This window comes from Hemitrygon akajei, chromosome 1, assembly GCF_048418815.1.
Source record: "Hemitrygon akajei chromosome 1, sHemAka1.3, whole genome shotgun sequence".
In the NCBI taxonomy this organism is placed as follows: domain Eukaryota; kingdom Metazoa; phylum Chordata; class Chondrichthyes; order Myliobatiformes; family Dasyatidae; genus Hemitrygon; species Hemitrygon akajei.
Genome location: NC_133124.1, coordinates 25,871,355 through 25,892,881, shown reverse-complemented (window position 1 = coordinate 25,892,881; position 21,527 = coordinate 25,871,355). Strand labels below are relative to the sequence as shown.

The 21,527-nt window shown below is 42.5% G+C and overlaps 1 protein-coding gene across 3 annotated transcripts in view; it reads right to left on the bottom strand.

Annotated features, from left to right (window-relative positions):
• Nucleotides 1-21,527, bottom strand: part of znf704 (zinc finger protein 704) — a 192,014-nt gene that overhangs the window by 16,101 nt on the left and 154,386 nt on the right. For 2 of the 3 annotated variants that reach the window (XM_073039817.1, XM_073039826.1), the window contains exons 5-7: nt 17,999-18,099; nt 11,204-11,465; nt 5,317-5,418 (exon numbers count right to left, since the gene is read on the bottom strand). In XM_073039817.1, the coding sequence (XP_072895918.1) occupies nt 5,317-5,418; nt 11,204-11,465; nt 17,999-18,099 (465 nt within the window). The remainder of the gene's footprint in view (nt 1-5,316; nt 5,419-11,203; nt 11,466-17,998; nt 18,100-21,527) is intronic. The other variant, XM_073039834.1, reaches the window with a different exon arrangement.

The following is a 21,527-nucleotide window of genomic DNA, read 5'->3' as shown; positions in this document are numbered from 1 at the left end:
GTTGATATACTCAAGTTCTGTCTTGAATCTGCCCAAATTTGATAGTGTAGCATAATATCTCAGCATCCTGGCCTCTAATCAAAACAGAATTCACCCATGTCTATCCTCCAACATGGATCAGGCATACCTTAATGAACACAGGTGCTCAAAGAACCCAACAAGGACCTAAGCTACCCCAAATGTGAAGCGAGATGGCCTGAAACATCTTTTGCCTTGCAGTGAGACCTCTTGGTCAATAATTGCTGTCACGGTCCAGCCGGCCTTCTCTGAAATCAGGTCTAAGGCAGTGTTAGGACCAGTGGTGTGAATTCCCAATGGTGAAAAGAAAATGTCACTATTAACTAAGTGTGGCAATTACACCTATGACTGTGAAACGCTGAACACTGTCCTAGGAAAGCAGCATCCATCACCAAAGAGCCCCACCACCCAGGCCGTGCTCTTTTCTCGCTGCTGCCAACAGGAATAAGGTAAAAGAGCCTCAGGACTTACACCACCAGGTTCAAGAACAGTTACTACTCCTCAACCATCAGGCTCTTGAATTAAAGAGGATAACTATAGTCACCTGCCTATCATCATTGAGATGTTTCCCACAGCCAATGATCTCACTTTAAGGACTCTTTATCTCATGTTCTCATTATTTATTGCTATTTATTTATATTTGCATCTGCACAGTTTGTTGTCTTCTGCACTCTGGCTGAACTTGCACTGATCCTGTTATAGTTACTATTCTGTAGATTTTTTGAGTATGCCCTCAGGAAAATGAATCTCAGGATTGTATATGGTGACATATATGTACTTTGATAATAAAATTTACTTTGAACATTATTTTCATGGTACCTATTTTATAGAAGGGCAGACAATAACTTTTCTCTTTTAACGGACTGTATCACCCTCATAATGTAATTAGCCCCTTTTAAGACTGTTAATTGCATTCCACTCCATTCTTCCATTCCGAGGACTACTAACGACTCACAATTTTTTAATATACTGCAATCAAATTTCCAAAATGAACTATATGAACACAGTGACTTACTATAAGCAGTGTACTGGCTATGTCTGTAACATTACAGGAGGCAAAGCATACCCAGCAATTGATGTGTCAAACAAACCAAAAAATGTTTCATTCATAATCAATGATATGGCCAAGTTGTAGTTTGAAGTGGAAATTTAAGAACATTGCTATAAGTTCTTCAGACAAGAAGAACTCAGCAGGGAATGGAGTCCTGGGAAGAAAAGAAGGAGTTATTTAAAGAATAGTAGAATCTGTGATGCCAAGGTAGAGATCGTAGGTTCCATCAATTACAAATGACTGAATGGCCTATTTAAACATTTATATTTTTAAAAGATGTTGGTGAGGCAAGAGATGAAATCTGTTCTTTTAATCAATAAATCACAACACGTTATTTTGTTTTATTAACTAGCGCGGAAGGTTCAATCATTAGGTATTAATATTGAAGTAGTAAAATAGATTCAGCAGTGGCTGGATGGGAGATGCCAGAGAGTAGTGGTGGATAACTGTTTGTCAGGTTGGAGGCTGGTAACTAGTGGTGTGCCTCAGGGATCTGTACTGGGTCCAATGTTGTTTGTCATATACATTAATGATCTGGATGATGGGGTGGTAAATTGGATTAGTAAGTATGCAGATGATACTAAGATAGGTGGCGTTGTGGATAATGAAGTAGGTTTTCAAAGCTTGCAGAGAGATTTAGGCCAGTTAGAAGAGTGGGCTGAAAGATGGAAGATAGAGTTTAATGCTGATAAGTGTGAGGTGATACATTTTGGTAGGAATAACCAAAGTAGGACATACATGGTAAATGGTAGGGCATTGAGGAATGCAGTAGAACAGAGTGATCTAGGAGTAATGGTGCATAGTTCCCTGAAGGTAGAATCTCATGTGGATAGGGTGGTGAAGAAAGCTTTTGGTATGCTGGCCTTTATAAATCAGAGCATTGAGTATAGGAGTTGGGATGTAATGTTAAAATTGTACAAGGCATTGGTGAGGCCAAGTTTGGAGTATTGTGTACAGTTCTGGTCACCGAATTATAGGAAAGATGTCAACAAAATAGAGAGAGTACAGAGAAGATTTACTAGAATGTTACCTGGGTTTCAGCACCTAAGTTACAGAGAAAGGTTGAACAAGTTAGGTCTTTATTCTTTGGAGCGTAGAAGGTTGAGGGGGGACTTGATAGAGGTATTTAAAATTATGAGGGAGACAGACAGAGTTGACGAGGATAGGCTTTTTCCATTGAGAGTAGGGGAGATTCAAACAAGAGGACATGGGTTGAGAGTTGGGGGCAAAAGTTTAAGGGCAACACAAGGGGGAACTTCTTTACTCAGAGAGTGGTAGCTGTGTGGAACAAGCTTCCAGTAGAAGTGGTAGAGGCAGGTTCGATACTGTCATTAAAAAAAAAATTGGATAGGTATATGGACAGGAAAGGAATGGAGGGTTATGGGCTGAGTGCAGGTCGGTGGGACTAGGTGAGAGTAAGCGTTTGGCATGGACTAGAAGGGCCGAGATGGCCTGTTACCGTGCTGTAATTGTTATATGGTTATAGGGAAGAAAGCAATCCTTCTGTCTTGAACACAAGAGATTCTGCAGATGCTTGAAATCCAGAGCTAGAGGAACTCAGCAGGTCAGACCGAAACTTCAACTGTTTATTCCTTTCCATAGATGGTGCCTGAGTTCCCCCAGCATTTTGTGTGTTACTCCTGCTATCTGTCACCTGTTCCAAAAGATTACACCTCCCTACAGTCTGACCTATTTTGTTTATTGTCCACAACCCAATGTTCAATTAAAATGGATTTGCTGCATTTGATACTCTATGTGATCCAAAGCAACACAGGGGCATAGCAGGACTAATCAAAACTTTGCCTAAAAAAAACATCTAGTTTTAAACTTAATAATGCCAATTTAAACCATGAATCCAAGAAAAAAAATTGCAAAAGGACCTTGAATGGAATAGTCTCCCCTACATTTATTGCCCAATAATGAATAATGTAAATCTATTTCAAAAAGGAAAACACTGTAATGCTAAAACATTTGTTCAAACTGCATTTGTACCAGCACAATTACAATACAAAACACTTGAGAGGGCGGGAAACGAATGTCAATGGGAAGATGTATTTATGCAATTTGTTGAGTTAGGATTGCAGGAGATATACATGGGCATGGCTGCCAAAACATTAACGGTTACTTTTAGAAAAATGCCAATATTTATCGAGTTCCTGTAGGAGTTACAGTATACAAGTAAGAGAATTTATTGACCAGTTTAGATCCGTCAATAAAGCAAAATCTGAAGCAATAATAGGAGGTAGTGCTATTCTGGAGACTTTATCAATGAACTCAAGCTCCTTAAGTAATTAATAGTGTTGCATTATTTTAGAGAGGAAATAAGAAGTTTTTTATTCAAAGCACTAATGTGCATTAATCTGCATCTTCCTGATGGAAAAATTGTCCAAGGCCTTCCAGAGAGGAAAGATGATGCTGTACTGCAGGAAAAGTTAGGAGGGTTTTCTAGAGAGAAGAGTTAAGGAGGGTCATAATGTCAGGGATGGTGAGGCAGAGTGGGTTTGCAAAGAATGGATCAACTACAATGCCATTGGTGTGAAAATCATAAAGCTGCAGATGCTAAAAACAAAAAGAGAAAATGTTGGAAAAACTCAGCAGGTCCGACTGTGACTGTGGGAAGAGAAAAACATTCCAGGTTGAAGAACTTTCATCAAGAGGACAAAAGAAGGCAGGAGACTGGGAAAGAAGGATGAGTCTGATTGGGTAAAACTGGGATGACCATGGGGATAAACAAGATTACCTGGTCAATGAGTGAATGGATGCAGTTAAGGAGAAAGAAAATAGTGATAATATTTGGAGAAAGAGTCACAAGCTTCAGTGGGAGTGATGGAGCAGGAGGAATGCTGGTCACTAGATGAAGCCTACAAGGGTTCCTATTTATGGACAGAACCTGCCCCAGGCAGTAGCGTTAAAATCACACTAGGCAGGTTTCACAGCAGTGTGAATATCTGCTTCTACCTAGATAGCTCACAGAAGGCACACTGTGGAGTGAAAATCAAAGTTGCCAGTTGTTAGGCTTATCTGGGTCTTTCACACATGAGAACCTCAGACAAAGAGGGGCTTGATTGAAAAATCACTGCTTTCAACTCACCCGGACAACTACTGTCAATGGATGCAGTTAAGGAGTAAGAATATAGATTGGTCCTGCAAAACGCAGAGCAGAACGATCAGCTCAACTGTACCTTTCTCATCAATACACTTAGTTGTTACCTTTATACCATGGACTGATTCACTAATGTTACGAATGAGGAGCAACTCTGATGGGCCGAAGGGTACAGAATTGCCAATGCCCCCCCCCCTTTGGAGAATCGCAAATCGCTACTATTCCGATGCTGTTATCAAAGAAAATGAGAGAGATAGACAGCTCATACAAATTTATGAGAGAGAGGCACAGTGCAGGTTGGAATGTCTCCTATTGACAAAGAGAGAGATTACTGCTATTGTCTCTTGAAGGAGGAATTGTGTATTGAGTATTGTTCTATTCATTGAAACCCCTCAGGGGGCAACCAGAGTGGTCTGGTTGAGGGATTGCATCATCCCAACCTGACTGACATCTGAGACCCCGTGAGTGGGGATAAAAGTAGGGTCTGGGGAACACCCCTCAGACGCACCAGGAGAGACGCTACGAGACCGGTGGGGGCTTGTGTGTGCGTCCACCCTTGCCTGGGTGATGAGTCCTCCACGGAACGGTCTAGCTAAAGGACGGAGATGGATCAAGATCGTAAAAGGAAAGTTGGCAAGTTAATAGCTGTTACTCTCGCTCTCCAACAATTGCAACACCGCGAACGACAACTACTGCAGCCTGTATGAACTGAACTGAACTTTATATTTCCATCGGACAATTCATTATCCCCTAGACAACGATAGAGCTTATTTCTTATTGATTATTATTATACCCGCACTTTTAGGTTTAGTATTGATGACGTATATTATCTGTATATTTGCATTGATTTTTTTTGTGTATTTTTACTAATAAATACTGTTAAAAATAGTATCATCAGACTTCAACGGATACTCCTATCTTTGCTGGTAAGATACCCAGTTACGGGGTTCGTAACACTAACTTCCCTTCACATAAATCGGATCAAAAAGACAAAATTTGAACACTGCACAATTTTGTTTAAAAAAATATAAAACATTAAAATGGATTACATTTTACACAATTTCTCAATGTCTCCAGCTGCCTGAAAACTTCACTGTTTGGGAAAACTCAAGTGCCGGTCAAGTGTTGAGCTTCTGATACTTACCGGGATGCCGGTGAAAGTAACCGGCGGAGATTGCCAAGAGATGCTGAACCCATTGCTGGTAGGTGTGAACTTTGATCCAGGAATATTAACAGGTGCCGTGGCCTGTTAGAAACAATATGAATATAAGGACACCGCATTGCATAAGAAGATAAAGCTCCTCAGAGCAAGTATAACTTACTTGTGTAGATTTTTTTAAAAGTCCAGGCTGCAAATTATGACCAGAAATAACAATTAACAGATTAGGAGCTTGCAAAGATTCGGTATGATATCTAAAACTTTGACAAACTTCTATAGGTGTGTGGCGGAGAGTATTGGTGAAGTATTCTGACAGGTTGCATCACGGTCTGGTATGGAAACACCAATGCCCTTGAATGGAAAATCCTACAAATAGTGTATATAGCCCAGTTCATAATGGCTAAAACTCTTCCTATCATTGAGCCTCCATTCCCTACATGGAGCATTGTCACAGGAAAGCAGCATCCATCACCAGGGACACTCAGCACCTAGGTCACGCGTTCTTCTCACTGCTGCCATCAGGAAGAAGGTACAGGAGCCTCTGGGTTCAGGAACTGTTATTACCCCCTCAGCCATCAGGCTCTTGAACCAAAAGGGTTAACTTTATTCAACTGCACTTGACCCATCATTGAAATGTTCCCACAACCTATGGATTCACTTTCAAGCACTCTTCATCTCATGTTCTCAATATTTATTGCTTATTTATTCATTACTATCATTTCTTTCTTTTTGTATTTACACAGCTTGTTGTCTTTTACACACTGGTTGAACACCCAGTTGTTGTGGTCTTTCATTGATTCTATTGTCATTGTTATTCTATTATAGATTTATTGAGTATGCCGGCAAGAAACTGAATTTCAGGGTTGTATATGGTGACATATATGTACTTTACTTTAAATTTTGACCTTTGAATATGCACAATAGCATCCAATAGTCAGCAATGTTTATCTGGATGTGACTTTTTGGATTTCCCATTGCTTGTGGCATAGACAAGTGATGCACGAGGACATTCTTCAGCTGCATTTGAGGGCAAAAGCCAGTGGTCTGAGGAATATTTAACCCATGCAGTTTGTCACTGGTAACCCAGCACCGGTAGGCCCCTAAGTTAGGTACCTGTATCTCACAATGCTGTAGTCCAGTACCCCAACAATCAATTCTGGTTACAACCTCCATCTCCCCCTCTCACTAGTGTCAAGCCTGACTTTCACTCCCAATAACTGGCCACGATCCGCCTGATGGTCTACTCCAACATGATCTTGACCTTGCTTACATCTTATCAACTCAAAAACCAATGGTCATTCTAAAGGCTCAGCTGGTCATCCTAAACCCAGGCCCATCTTACTGTGACCACAGTAGCTTTATAGTCCCGGCTGTAGGACCGGGCTTCAGTTCCCTCCACTGGCTGTAAGCAGTATATACATTCTCCCCGTGACTGTGTGGGTTTCCTCCAGGTGCTCTGGTTTCCTCCCACAGTCCACAGACATACGGTTAGGGTTGGTGAGTTGTGGCCACGCTATGTTGAAGCTGGAAGTGTGGCGACACTTGTACGTTGCCCAATACAATCCTTGCTGATGTGATTTGACACAAACTATGCATTTCACTCTCTGTTTTGATGTACATTTGACAAATAAAGCTAATCTTTAAAAAAAAAATTCTAACCTTTCAGACAACCCTAAGTGAGATCCTGACTTGCCTGTTCCATGTGCTTACCCTGCAGTGGTGCAGCTTACACAGGAAGTCTGGAACACCAAGTGGACGTGGCCTGATCTAAACTATACAATGCTTTGGCCCTCAGTGCTACAGAAATCTGCCACGACTAACACTCAAAAAAGGTTCTTCTGTCTAGCTTTCACTGCTGAATCCAGAAGACCAAGTATTTCTAGATCAGAGTTATACTTGGAAAACACCTGCTATATTCTTCTGACTATGGAATAAACTAATCACCACATAGGTGGTTTAGTCTGTAAATACAATCCTCTTGTCTCATGAAGCACCACTAGGGACAAACAAGGATGGCATGGTAGCACAGCACTTTACAGGACCAGCGACCCAGGTTCAATTCTCACCGCTGCCTGTAAGGAGTTTGTACGTTCTCCCCCATGAGCGTGTGGGTTTCCTCCGGCTGCTCCAGTTTCTTCCTACAGTCCAAAGATGGACTGGTTGGTAGGTTAATCGGCCATTGCAAATTGTCCTGTGATTAGGCAAGGGTTGAACTGGGGGTTGCTGGGCAGCGTGGCCTCCTCTGCACTGTACTAATCAATCAATCAATAAATAAATAACTACAGCTTAATGTTCACATATCAGGACGGGTTAAAAGTACTCTGCAAGACGTGTACTCATGCTGCCCGCTTCTGACTGGTCACAGGCATGCAACTAACCCCAGGCTCATAAAAGGTAGTTGATGGGGAGATCTGCCTTCATAAGACCCAGCCGAATGAGGGTTTTATCTCTACATGAAAATGCACTACAGGAACTGCAACACAAACACAAAGCAAAAGCATCTCAGATGTATAGAGAGGAGCTCTATGTTTTGGTTATTATGGATGAACCCCTTGCTTAAAAGGAATGAATATTAGTGGTGAGTCGTCAGCTTGTTGTCTGCCCTACGTTTGGCCATAACCTCATTCAGATAGTCATACAGTACTACAGCACGGACAGAGGCACTTTGGCTCACCTCGCCTGTGCCGAACTGTTATTCTGCCCGGTGCCCGGTACCGACCCACACCTGGGCCTCAGCCCTCCATCCCACTCCTGGCCCGTGTACTTATTCAATTTCCCTTAAATCTCGAAATCGAACCCACATCCACCACTTCCACTGGCAGCTCGTTCAACACTTGCACCATGCTCTAGGTCAGGGGTGTCAAACTCATTTTAGGTCACGGGCCGGATTGAGCAAAATGCAGCTTCATGCGGGCCGGATCAGTCGGACGCGTGCGAACGCAGCTTTCGTTGCCTCTGTTTTTTCAGCCTGCTCTCATGTGCCTCATAACTACAAAGTGTTTCACTTTACAAATTCCGTTTCTTATGAAGAAGACTGCCGAGCAAGACTGCTGAATAAACACTAAAAACCCTGAAAACCTGGTACCTGAATAAACTCAGCATTAGCCATATCATACGCCATAGGCGCTTCGATTACTGGGGCCAGCTTTAATAGTAATTAGATATTATCTCGCGGGCCAAAGATAATTCCACCGCGGGCCGGATTTGGCCCGCGGGCCTTGAGTTTGACATATATGCTCTAGGTGGAGAAATACCCCCTCAGTTTCTGCTTAAATATTTTACCTTTCACCCTCTAGTTCTCGTCTCACCCAATTTCAATGGGGGGAAAAAAATTGCTCGCATTTACCTCATAATTTTGTATACCACTATCAAATCTGCTCTCATTCTCATACCCTCTGGGGGGGGGGGGCGGGGCGGGGGAAATATCTTAACTTATTCAACATTTCCCTGTAACTAAAATCCTCAAATCCCGGCAACATGCTTGTCAATTTTCTCTGTACTCTTTCAAACTTACTGATATTGATAGTTGGAAGACATGTTAGAAAGAGGTGGGAGACTTGTGCAAAAAGGAAACTGGGACCCAGAGTTACAATTTTTATACCATTTTTGTCTCAGCTACATTGGCTGCTTTCAGCCATGGTTACTGAAAGACCAGAAGCCTTTGGGTGGAGGGGAGGAGGAGATGTTTTAGGTTTCAATTGATATTAATTTAGGCTTCAATTCAAATGGATGATCAATTGATAATATGTGGAGGGAGGGGAGTTAAGAAAGAGTCACAAACTTCAGTGGAAGTGATGCAGTGAGGGGGGCAGGAGGAATGCTGGATGAAGCCTGTAAGGGTTCCTATCTATGGACAGAACCTGCCCCAGGTAGTAGCATTAGAGTCACACTAGGCAGGTATCACAGCACTGCCAATATCCACTTCTACCTAAATGGCTCAAAGTTGCCAGTTGTTGAGCTTATCTAGGTCTTCCACACATGAGAACCTCAGGCACACAGAGGGCCTTGACTGAAAATCACTGCCTTCAACTCACCTGGACAACTACTGTCAACATTTTTCACTGAAACTTTATCACATGGCATACAGTTTCTAGGCAATTATCCTTCAAGCAGTTTAGAAGACAGCTGGATAACCTGTGCTAGACACAGATTTATGAGGGATTACCACAGAATTGTTTTGGATATGAGAGTCCTCCGTGGTGTTATAATGATGGTTTTCAAAAAAAGTGAAGTTAATCCAGGCCAGTTTTTTAGATACAACAAGAGATATAAAAAGACAAAGTTTAAAGATAAAGATCATTTGTCACACGTACCTCGAAACACTGGAACATACAGTGAGATGTGTTGTTTGTGTCAATGATTAACACAGCCCTTAAGTGTCACCAAGCTTCTGGAGGCAACATTAGCACCCAGACAAACCCACACAGGGGGAATGTAAAGACTCCTTACAGACAGCAGTGGGACTGTTGGCAGTGCAAAGCACTATGCTAGCTGCCACTGTTCCGCCTTGCTCAGATACAAGGGCAGTCAATCGATCATAATAGAGAAAGTCACAACCAATAACCTAATTTTCACACATAGGTCATAGAATAAATCTCACAGGATGCTTAGAATTAGATTTTAAAATGGTGCAGGGGGCAAACAGATCCATTCTCTAATTGAGGGACTGAACGGGAATCAAGCAGGAAGAGAGGGTCAGTAGCTGAAAAGAAACCTGTTTGGGCCCTTTTCCTGTTGGCAAGTATTTTTGTTCTGCTAATATTATCACTAACATAAGCACAAGAGATTTATCATTAACATTACTTACATTGTGCAGTGCACTGCAGTTCTAAAGGCTTCAGCAGAAGTAAAGTTTCACTCCAGCAGTCCGGAATGGAGTGCCCCAGGATGAAACATGCTAACATCAACACGAGTAGTGTATACAGCAGATTTATACAAATTTTATATAACCCAGTTTTAAAAAAAAGAAGTCAAATTATTCTCTCTAAATTCCAACTGGCTTAATGTTTATGGTAATAATCAAACTTAAGAGGGATGAAACAGAGGTGCCTCCGACTCAGGTTCCATCCTGATCTCCCATGGTGTTTGTACATTCACCCTATGGGCTTCCTCCAGGCTCTCCCGTTTCCTTCCACAGCCCAAAATGATGCAAGTTAGTAGGTTGACTGGCCATGATAAATTGCAAACAGCTAGTAGGTGAGCACAGGAATCTGAGGGAATTGCTGGGTATGTATGGATAACAAAACTGGATTGGAATCGATGGGCAGCATGGATTGATGGGCCGAGAGGCCTCCCTCTACAGTGTATGTCTCAACAGATGATGCAAGGAGTCGACCGTTTCAAATAAAGAGATTCAGTCCATTTGAGGAAGAAAATATTTGAATTATAAACGACTCACCTGCTTGCATGCTGAGTTTCTAAAATCTACCTTTTACTACATCCAGTTTGTATTGGGAGTGCTAAATAAAAGAATCATTTACGTAGCCCCTGTTATGATCTTAGGAGGTTCCAAAGCATCTTATAGCTATTGATATCCTTTTTGAATCAGTTATTAATAATTAAAATATTGCAGTAAAGTTCTGCACAGGCAGCCTGTAGGAATATTAAAGTGATAATGAGCACAGTTTTCTATTCATTCTGACTGAAGGATGAGTATTGGTCCAACTCCAGGGGAAGTTCCCCTGCTCACCTAAGAAACAGTGAGAATAGCACACCCAGACCTCTTAACAGTCTGAACTCAATCTGACATCTCATCCAAATCCCACGGACCACAAAGTATGAACGATCCTTTAACTTTGGTAGTTTTTTCCTTGCGGTTAATCATTAAAACTTTTGCAAGTTAAGCGAACCGTCCCAAGCTGCACCTTGTTACCTGATAAGCGTGGTCAGTGTGGACGAGGTAGAGGCAGGTTGGTGCTGACCGACTGAGAGGGGTGGAGGGTTTGGCCTCGGTTCTGGTGACGCTGGTTTCAGATCGTCCTGAATCCGAGCTTGAGAGCGTAGGTGGTGACGACACCGATGGCGACACTGGAGACAGGCTACCCAAACCCTCAGCTACAGAATCCGTGTTCAGTTTGATCTCCTGGTAATAGAAGTCCTCTTCACCATCACTGCAATCTGAATCTACGTTACGTCTGTTGGGAGAAAATAAAAAGCCACTTAACGTCCAGCACTGATTGTAAAGTAAGTTCAACACAAATCATACAAAGCAGTAGGCACTCTCGCCTTTTAGTGCTACAGAACGCTTGGCTTTGTTTTCACAATCAATACAGACTTTCCAACAACATGACCGCATTTCTTGACATTTGCTACCAGCACCTATTAATGACGGGACAAAAATTCCGGCAACAATTTTCATGTCACATTATTACAGGGCCTGCAAACAGAAAAAGAGGCTACAATGGGGCATTGACAGGATGCAGAGCTGGGCTGGGAAGTGGCAGATGGGTGTTCAACCCAGGGAAGTGTGAACTGATTCACTTTGGAAACCTGCACTTGGAAGGCCAAATGCAAGGTTAAGAGCAGTGTGGAGGAACAGAGGGATCTTGGAGTCAATGTCTACAGCTCTCTCAAAGCTGCCGCACAAGTTGATTGGATGGTTAAGAAGGTGTGTGGTGTGCTGGCCTTCGTTAGTCAGGGGATTGAGTTCAAGAGCCGCGAAGTTGCAGCTCTATACAGCTCTGTTCAGAAATATCGTGCTCAGTTCTGGTCATCTTGTCTACAAGAAGGGTCAGAGCCGTCTCTATTTCCTGAGGAGACTGAGGTCCTTTAACATCTGCCGGGCGATGCTGAGGATGTTCTACGAGTCTGTGGTGGCCAGTGCTATCATGTTTGCTGTTGTGTGCTGGGGCAGCGGGCTGAGGGTAGCAGACACCAACAGAATCAACAAACGCATTCGTAAGGCCAGTGATGTTGTGGGAGTGGAACTGGACTCTCTGACAGTGGTGTCTGAAAAGAGGATGCTGTCCAAGTTGCATGCCATCTTGGACAATGTCTCCCATCCACTCCATAATGTACTGGTTAGGCACAGGAGTACATTCAGCCAGAGATTCATTCCACCGAGATGCAACACTTGAGCGTCATAGGAAGTCATTCCTGCCTGTGGCCATCAAACTTTACAAATCCTCCCTCGGAATGTCAGACACCCTGAGCCAATAGGCTGGTCCTGGACTTATTTCCACTTGGCATAATTTACTTATTATTATTTAATTATTTATGGTTTTATATTGCTATATTTCTACACTATTCTTGATTGGTGCAACTGTAACGAAACCCAATTTCCCTCGGGATCAATAAAGTACGTCTGTCTGTCTGTCTGTATCTCATTATAGAAAGGATGTGGAAGCTATAGGGAGGATGCAGAGGAGATTTACCAGGATGCTGTCTGGATTAGAGAGCATGTCTTATGAGGATAGGTTGAGTGAACTTGGGCTTTTTCTCCCAGAAGTGAACCAGGATTAGAGGTGACTTGATAGAGGTCAAGGTGATAAGAGGCATAGATAGAGTGGACAGCCAGAAACATTTTCCCAATGCAGGAATGGTTATTATGAGGGGTTATAATTTTAAGTGGATTGGAGGGAAGTGTAGTGGGGACACCGGAGGTACAGTAGGTTTTTCACACAGAGAGTGGTAGATGCGAGAAACATGCTGCCAAGCGAGGTTGGTAGTGGAAGATACATCGGAGGCATTTAACAGCCCCTCAGAAAGGCACATCGACGAAAGAAAAACGGAGGCCTACGTGGGAGGGAAGGGTTAGATTGGTCTTAGAGTAGGTTAAAAGGTTGACACAACTGTGCTGAAAAGTTTTATGTTCTTTGTTCTTGTCACTCCAGCTGGATCCTGAATTCACCTCGGTAGGACTGAACTCAACCGACACAATAGGTTGGTGATATTTCAACAGAAGAAGTTGAAAATAATCTTTTGAAAATGATCTCCCATGAAAATGATCTTTTGGTCAGCTCAGTGAAGAAGTGTAAATGGAATGAAAGGTCATTTGTTTATCTTCATGAGGTCACCGAGAAACGCTTATTGGAGCAAAACAAAACTGCATATGCTGGGGATCTGAAATAAAATTAGTCAATAGAAAGTGACAAGAACTCAGCAGGTTAGGCAACATCCTCGGGGAGAGGAAGCGAGGGGAAGTAAGAGACAGGGAAGAGAGAAAGAGAGGGAAGGGACAGAGAGGCGGAAGAAAGAGAGAGAAAGGGGGAAGAAAGAAAGGGAAGAGAAAATGTCACAATCACAGATTCGACAGCGCAGCAGATAAGGCAATTGCGCTCGTGAATATGCACGCATCAGCTAATTATTATTTCACTGTGATAGCATTCAACTCCATTCATTCCATCGTAGTATTTGTTGAGACTTGGACACGGGCACAGCAACGCTTCGCTGCCTGCATTCTGCTTTGCCTGAGAAATCGGACTGTCGAGTTAACTGACTCTGAAGACTAGCGATATCCGTTCTATTCTTAGTTGATCTTTTCAGCCGCAGTGTAGGCTTCGCCTTCCATTTGAGAGTTTTAGTCAATGCCCCTGTTTGGCCTAGTGTTTATTATTTTATTTTCCCTTTAACACTGTTCGCATTAAAGTCCGTGAACTATCGACCTGCTTCAGTGTCTCCCTCCGCACTTGGGCCGTATCCGAACCACGTGACAGAAAGAGAGGGAAAGGGGAGAGAGGGGAAGGGGAGGGGGAGAGGGAGAGGGAAAAATTACTTCACATTTCAGTGCAAGGAAAAACAAGTATGTCTTAGAACTTCAAAAGGAGGGAGTCATAGAACAGTGCAGCAAAGAAACTGACCATTCAGCCCATTTAGTCTATGGTGAACCATTAATCTGCCCAGTCCCTTGGCCTGCACCCAGACCATAGCCGTCCATTCCCCTCCCATCCATGCGTATATCCAAACTTCTCCTAAATGTTGAAATTGACCCTTGCATGCACCATTTGCACTGGCAGCTCATTCTACACCGGAGGAATGGAGAAGAGAGGGAATGCAGATCAAGGTCGTCAACTTTAAACACCAGCAGTTAGAAACTGGTGAGAAAAGAAACAAAGTGAAAGTGAAATATCCAGCAACTCGCAAACACAAGAGATTCTGTAGATGCTGGAAATCCAGAGTAACACACACGAGATACTGGAGGAACTCATCGCCTCAGTCAGCATCTATGGAAAGGAATAAAGGGTTGATGTTTCGGGCTGAGACCCTTCACCATGACTCGGGATCTGTGGAAAGGAACAGGAAAATGATTTTCTGAAATTGTTGAATATTGAGTTCTAAGGGTCACAACATAACCAGACCGAGGAGGTGGGGTTTTGTTTAATTTAGCTTTCATTTTTGGAACACTTTAGGAAGCCAACGATAGGTAAAGGCTGGTGTAACCAGTAATTAAACTAATAGAGGGTACTTACAGGTGAAAGCAGGGGTTCAGTTCTTTCTTGTTGAGTTAATGGGACTACTTAGCAACTACCTCAAAAACTCTTTGATCATTTTTTAATCAAAGGGCTTACAGATTTGTAGATTTGCATCTATTGTCATAAAACTCAATCTGAGTTAAAAGACGTGTAACCTTATTTAATAGAAGAACCTACAGAACTTGAATATATTTTCACTGCAAAGTTCTAACATTTTATTGATCTTTACATTCCACTTTCTGACATATCCTACTGTTAATGAACCGATACAGACAGGCTAAAAATATAGCATTCATTTTCAGACTTACAATCTAAATAATTACTTTAATGAATTACATCTTTTATTTAGTTGAAAGAATTTATCTATAATCTTGCAATAAAGAGAGCTATTGTAACAATCTAAAAAGATTATAGATTAATTTGCACTGTAAATGTAGATGTGCAATATATTTTTACAACTGTTTACTTATTAAAATTTACTATAGTATCAGATGTATTTTCAGGAAACCACCATTATTAACAGGTAGCAGTTTAAATTGTATGTGGTTAGCTTCTAGTGAGCTGGAGAAATTGTTCTATCCGTCTAATATCTCTCCTCCATGGTGATGGTTCCACAGTTAGGGAGTTTCTCTTTCCGTAACTGACTATTCACTTTTAACGTACCATTACAGTTTATTTCCACCTCTTTCCTCATGTATTGCATTGTGGCTGCAAAGCTAATAAATTTCATGACATAGGCTGGTGACATTAAACCTGATTCTGATACTGCTCACACGTAAACCTAGAGAATAATTCCGTCATAACACAGCCCTGCTTCTTTCCCTCACTCCAAACTATCACCTCAACTGCCTGTCTCTCTACCCTGTCCTACACCTCCCCCTCTTCTTCCCAAAATTTGTACTTCAAAGTTTAAATTAAAGTTATTATCAGAGTATGCAGATATCACCATATACTTTCCTGAGACTCATTTTCTTGCGGGCAATCACAGTAGAACAAAGAATTACAATGGAATCAATGAAAAACTACACACAAGGACTGACAAATAACCAATGTGTAAAAAGAAGGCAATCTTTTGTGAGTACTTGCTAACAATCTGTAACCCTGTAACATTTTTCAGTTCTAATTAGGCCACTGACATACAAGCTTGAGCCTGCTTCTTGATGCCACCTGATTTTCTAGGAATCAAGTCAAAAGTAATGGGGGTTCATGATCATTGGACAGGTTCCGTCATCAAGAATTCCCTCATTACTGCTCTGGACTCGTGGAACCTGCAGGGGTTGGTAAACACTGCCCAGTCCATCAGACTAAAGGTTGATTTATACTTGTGCGTATGGGCTACGCCTTAGCCCTGATTTTCACTTCTGCGTCACTCTACCCAGAAGTGAGCATGCGTTGGTGTATGCCAAAATGCTAGTTGGCGGTGGGGTTTCTATGCCACTGTGTTGAGTTTCTTCGTGAGAGACATGGACGAGGAAATGAATTTCAAACATTTTCACACGTTGGCAGGTAGATGTGACGATTTGGTTCATCTATTTTGCAACGGTGTACAGACATGGCGGAGAAGAAGCGACCGGAAATTCGATGCGACCAAGCTGGCCAATCACAGTTGTAGTGGTCTGCGTCGCCATGATGTGAGAGTTACTTTTCTGGGGAGGTGCACGTCACTCTACAGTGTAGGGTACGCAGTGCCTACGGCGTAGATGCATCGCAGAAGTATAAATCAGCCTTTAGGAACAGCTTCTTCCCTGCCTCTAGCAGACTTCTGATCCAATCACCTCTTTCATACACTGTCACCAGTGGTGCTGCCACGTTCTGAACGCTTAATTCCATCTCCCTCAGTTATACCATTATTAACAATTCAATGCTTCTAATCGCACTATTTTGTTGTTCTGTGCTTGTCACTATATTTATTGTTGTATTTATTTGTATCATGCTCTGCGAGCTTCAGACTGGCATGGAATTTCACTGCAAACCTTTCCCATTTGCTGCTAAATGACAGGTTGAACACAATTAAATTTTCCACAGAAAATTTCTGGTAAGATATGATTATAATTAGAGGAAGATTTACCTGGAGGAAACCCAATTAGCTGTTAACACGATTTGTACTTTGGAGTCAATAATAGTCAATCTTAAAGGCCAGAACCGAGAATCATGTTCATTCTCACTGACATGTAATTTGTTGTTTTGCCATACCAGTACAGTGCAATACAAAAAAAAGCTGTAAGTTACAAAAAGAAATATAAAAAAACAATAAATCAGAGCAAAAAGAGAGCAAACTAGTGAGGTCGTGCACATGAGTCCATGGCCTATTCAGAAATCCGAAGGTGGAGATGAAGAAACTGTTCCTAAAATGCTGAGTGTGCACCTTCAGGCTCCTGCACCTCCTCCCTGATGGTAGTAATGAGAAGGACATAACTTGGGTGGCGGGGGTCCTTAATGATGGATGCCACCTTACTGAGGTACAGCCTTTCAAGGCAGTAGATTCTCGAATTTTAACAGCAGGAGTATTCCATAACTAAAACCGCTCGCAGCAACTCCATGTCTAGTTAGTGCAATGATGCAATTCTTTTCTGCAGTGAGTGCCAAATTCCAAGGCCTTCACAAAATTTTGTAACTGGTCCTCCAATCAGCTCTGAGACTTCTGCCAAAAATGCTTCAAACTTACTAAAAACTGCTGTTGAGTCTCTATGAATATGTCTGGCCTCCAAGATACATCTTCTTAATAAAGCTTAAAGATTAGCTTTGTTTGTCACAAGTACATTGAAACTCAGGAACATACAGTGAAATGCGTAGTTTGCATCAACAGCCAACACAGTCCGAATATGTACCAAGCTTGCTGCCGTACTTCCACCCATCAATATATCAAACCCACAACTTATTAACCATAACCTTTACATTTTTGTAATGCGAGAGAAAACGAGAGCACCCTGAGGAAGCCCACACAGTCACAGATTCCTTACAGACAGCAGCAGGAGTTGAACTCTACTTGCTGATCTCTGGCGCTGTAAAGTGTTACACTAACCACTATGCTACCATGTCGCCCTAGTAAATCTAGAATGAGAATATCTACACTTGCAACTCACAAATGATGGATCAATGATATAACTCACTTCTTGCCAGACAGAAAGTTGCTGCATTTGATATTTATGCCACATGGAACTGACTGACCCACTTCGCCGAATGAAAATGTTGCAAGTAATATCCATACCATAAAAGTTCTGTAAAATTATACTCCTTTCCCGTGGCTTGAATCTTACCCCAAGTGCATGGTACGAATATGTTTCTGGATCCCTGCAGCAGTGCTCAGCACCTTTCCACAATTCTTCCACAAACACTTGAACATAACTTTCATCGAATTCTGTAAAACAAAATATAACAGAGGACAATAAACATAAAAGTATCCTATACTCTTGACGTGCTGCGATGCGGCTATTGGTCCTTATATGAAGCAAACTATTGCGTAAGAGGCAAATAAAATGTTAAAGGTTTGACTGAGGGGCAAAAAGTGGGGCTTTTGAGGAGATGATCAGTATTGTGCATGGGGAAATTACTCACTGAGTCAATGAGGATGGGAGCCAGCAGGACAGGGTCACAAAACCAAAGTTCAAGGTTCAAACGGTTTGTAGTAAATTTATTATCAAAGTACTATATGTCACCATATACAAGCTGAGACTAATTTTCTTCCAAGCCCACTCAATAAATCCACGATAGAATACTAACCATAATGGAGTCAAATGAAAGACCACATCAACTTGGGCATTCAGTCAGTGTGCAAAAGGCAACAAACCGTGTATGTACAAAAAGAAAGAAATAATAATAATAAATAAATAAGCAATAAATAACGAGAACATGAGATGAAGAGTACTTGAAAGTGAGTCCATAGGTTAGAAGAGAAACATAGAAACAGAAAATCTACAGCACAATACAGGCCCTTCGGCCCACAAAGCTGTGCCGAACGTCATTATCTTAGAAATTACCTAGGATTACCAACAGCCCCTATTTTTCTGAGCTCCATGGACCTATCCAGAAGTCTCTTATAAGACTCTATCGTAGCCGCCTCCACCAGTCGCCGGCAGCCCATTCCACGCACTCACCACTCTCTGTGTAAAAAACTTACCCCAACGTCTCCTCTGTACCTACTCCCCAGCACCTTAAAAATACGCCTTCTCGTGCTAGCCATTCCAGCCTGGGGAAAAGCATCTGACTATCCACACAATCAATGCCTCTTATCATCTTATACACCCTCCAAGGAAAAAATGCCAAGTTCACTCAACCTATTCTCATAAGGCATGCTCCCCAATCTAGGCAACATCCTTGTAAATCTCCGCTGTACCCTTTCTATGGTTTCCACATTCTTCCTGTAGTGAGGCAACCAGAACTGAGCACAGTACTCCAAGTGGGGTCTGACCAGGGTCCCATATAGCTGCAACATTAACTCTCAGCTCCTAAACTCAATCCCATGATTGATGAAGGCCAATGCCGCACGATTTCTTAACCACAGAGTCAACCTGCATAGCAGCTCAGACCCCAAGATCCCTCTGATCCTCCACACTACCAAGAGTCTTACCATTAATACTATATTCAACCATCATATTTGACCTACCAAAATGAACCACCTCACACTTATCTGGGTTGAACTCCATCTGCCACTTCTCAACTCAGTTTTGCATCCTATCAATGTCCCGCTGTAACCTCTGACAGTCCTCCACACTATCCACAACACCGCCAACCTTTGTGTCATCAGCAATCTTACCAACCCATCCCTTCACTTCCTCATCCAGGTCATTTATAAAAATCACAAAGAGTAGGGGGGTCCCAGAACAGATCCCTGAGGCACACCACTGGTCACCGACCTCCATGCGGAATATGACCCAACTACAACCACTCTTTGCCTTCTGTGGGCAAGCGAGTTCTGGACCCACAAGGCAATGTCCCCTTGGATCCCATGCCTCCTTACTTTCTCAATAAGCCTTGCATGGGGTACCTTGTCAAATGCCTTGCTGAAATCCATATACACTACATCTACTGCTCTTCCTTCAGCAATGTGTTTAGACACATCCTCAAAAAATTCAATCAGGCTTGTAAGGTACGACCTGCCTTTGACAAAGCTATGCTGACTATTCCTAATCATATTTGTCTCTTCAAATGTTCATAAATCCTGCCTCTCAGGATCTTCTCCATCAGCTTACCAACCACTGAAGTAAGACTCACTGATGTATAAGTTCCTGGGCTATCTTTACTCCCTTTCTTGAATAATGGAACAACATCTACAACACTCCAATCCTCTGGAACCACTCCCGTCCCCATTGATGATGCAAAGATCATCGCCAGAGCTTCAGCAATCTCCTCCCTCGCCTCCCACAGTAGCCTGGGATACATCTTATCTGATCCTGGAGACTTATCCAACTTGATGCTTTCTAAAAGCTCCAGCACATCCTCTTTCTTAATATGCTCAAGCTATTCAGTCCGCTGAAAGTCATCCCTACAATCGCCAAGATTCTTTTCTGTCGTCAATACTGAAGCAAAGTATTCATTAAGTACGTCTACTATCTCCTCTGGTTCCATATACACTTTTCCACTGTCACACTTGATTGGTCCTATTTGCTCACCTCTTATCCTCTTGCTCTTCACATACTTGTAGAATGCCTTTGGGTTTTCCTTAATCCTATCCGCCAAGGCCTTCTCATGGCCCCTTCTGGCTCTCCTAATTTCTTTTTTAAGCTCCTTCCTGCTAGCCTTATAATAGAAACATATAAACATAGAAAATAGGTGCAGGAGTAGGCCATTCGGCCCTTCGAGCCTGCACCGCCATTCAGTATGATCATGGCTGATCATCCAACTCAGAACCCTGTACCTGCTTTCTCTCCATACCCCCTGATCCCTTTAGCCACAAGGGCCATATCTAACTTCCTCTTAAATATAGCCAATGAACCGGCCTCAACTGTTTACTGTGGCAGAGAATTCCACAGATTCACCACTCTCTGTGTGAAGAAGTTCTTCCTCATCTCGGTCCTAAAAGGCTTCCCCTTTATCCTTAAACTGTGACCCCTCGTTCTGGACTTCCCCAACATCGGAAACAATCTTCCTGCATCTAGCCTGTCCAATCCCTTTAGAATTTTATATGTTTCAATAAGATCCCCCCTCAATCTTCTAAATTCCAGTGAGTATAAGCCTAGTCGATCCAGTCTTTCTTCATATGAAAGTCCTGCCATCCCAGGAGTCAATCTGGTGAACCTTCTCTGTACTCCCTCTATGGCAAGAATGTCTTTTCTCAGATTAGGGGACCAAAACTGCACACAATATTCTAGGTGCGGTCTCACCAAGGCCTTGTACAACTGCAGTAGAACCTCCCTGCTCCTGTATTCAAATCCTTTTGCTATGAATGCCACCATACCATTTGCCTTTTTCACCGCCTGCTGTACCTGCATGCCCACCTTCAATGACTGGTGTACGACACCCAGGTCACGTTGCATCTCCCCTTTTCCTAATCGGCCACGATTCAGATAATAATCTGTTTTCCTGTTCTTGCAACCAAAGTGGATAACCTCACATTTATCCACATTAAATTGCATCTGCCATGAATTTGCCCACTCACCTAACCTATCCAAGTCACCCTGCATCCTCTTAGCATCCTCCTCACAGCTAACACCGCTGCCCAGCTTCGTGTCATCCGCACACTTGGAGATGCTGCATTTAATTCCCTCGTCTAAATCATTAATATATATTGTAAACAACTGGGGTCCCAGCACTGAGCCTTGCAGTACCCCACTAGTCACTGCCTGCCAT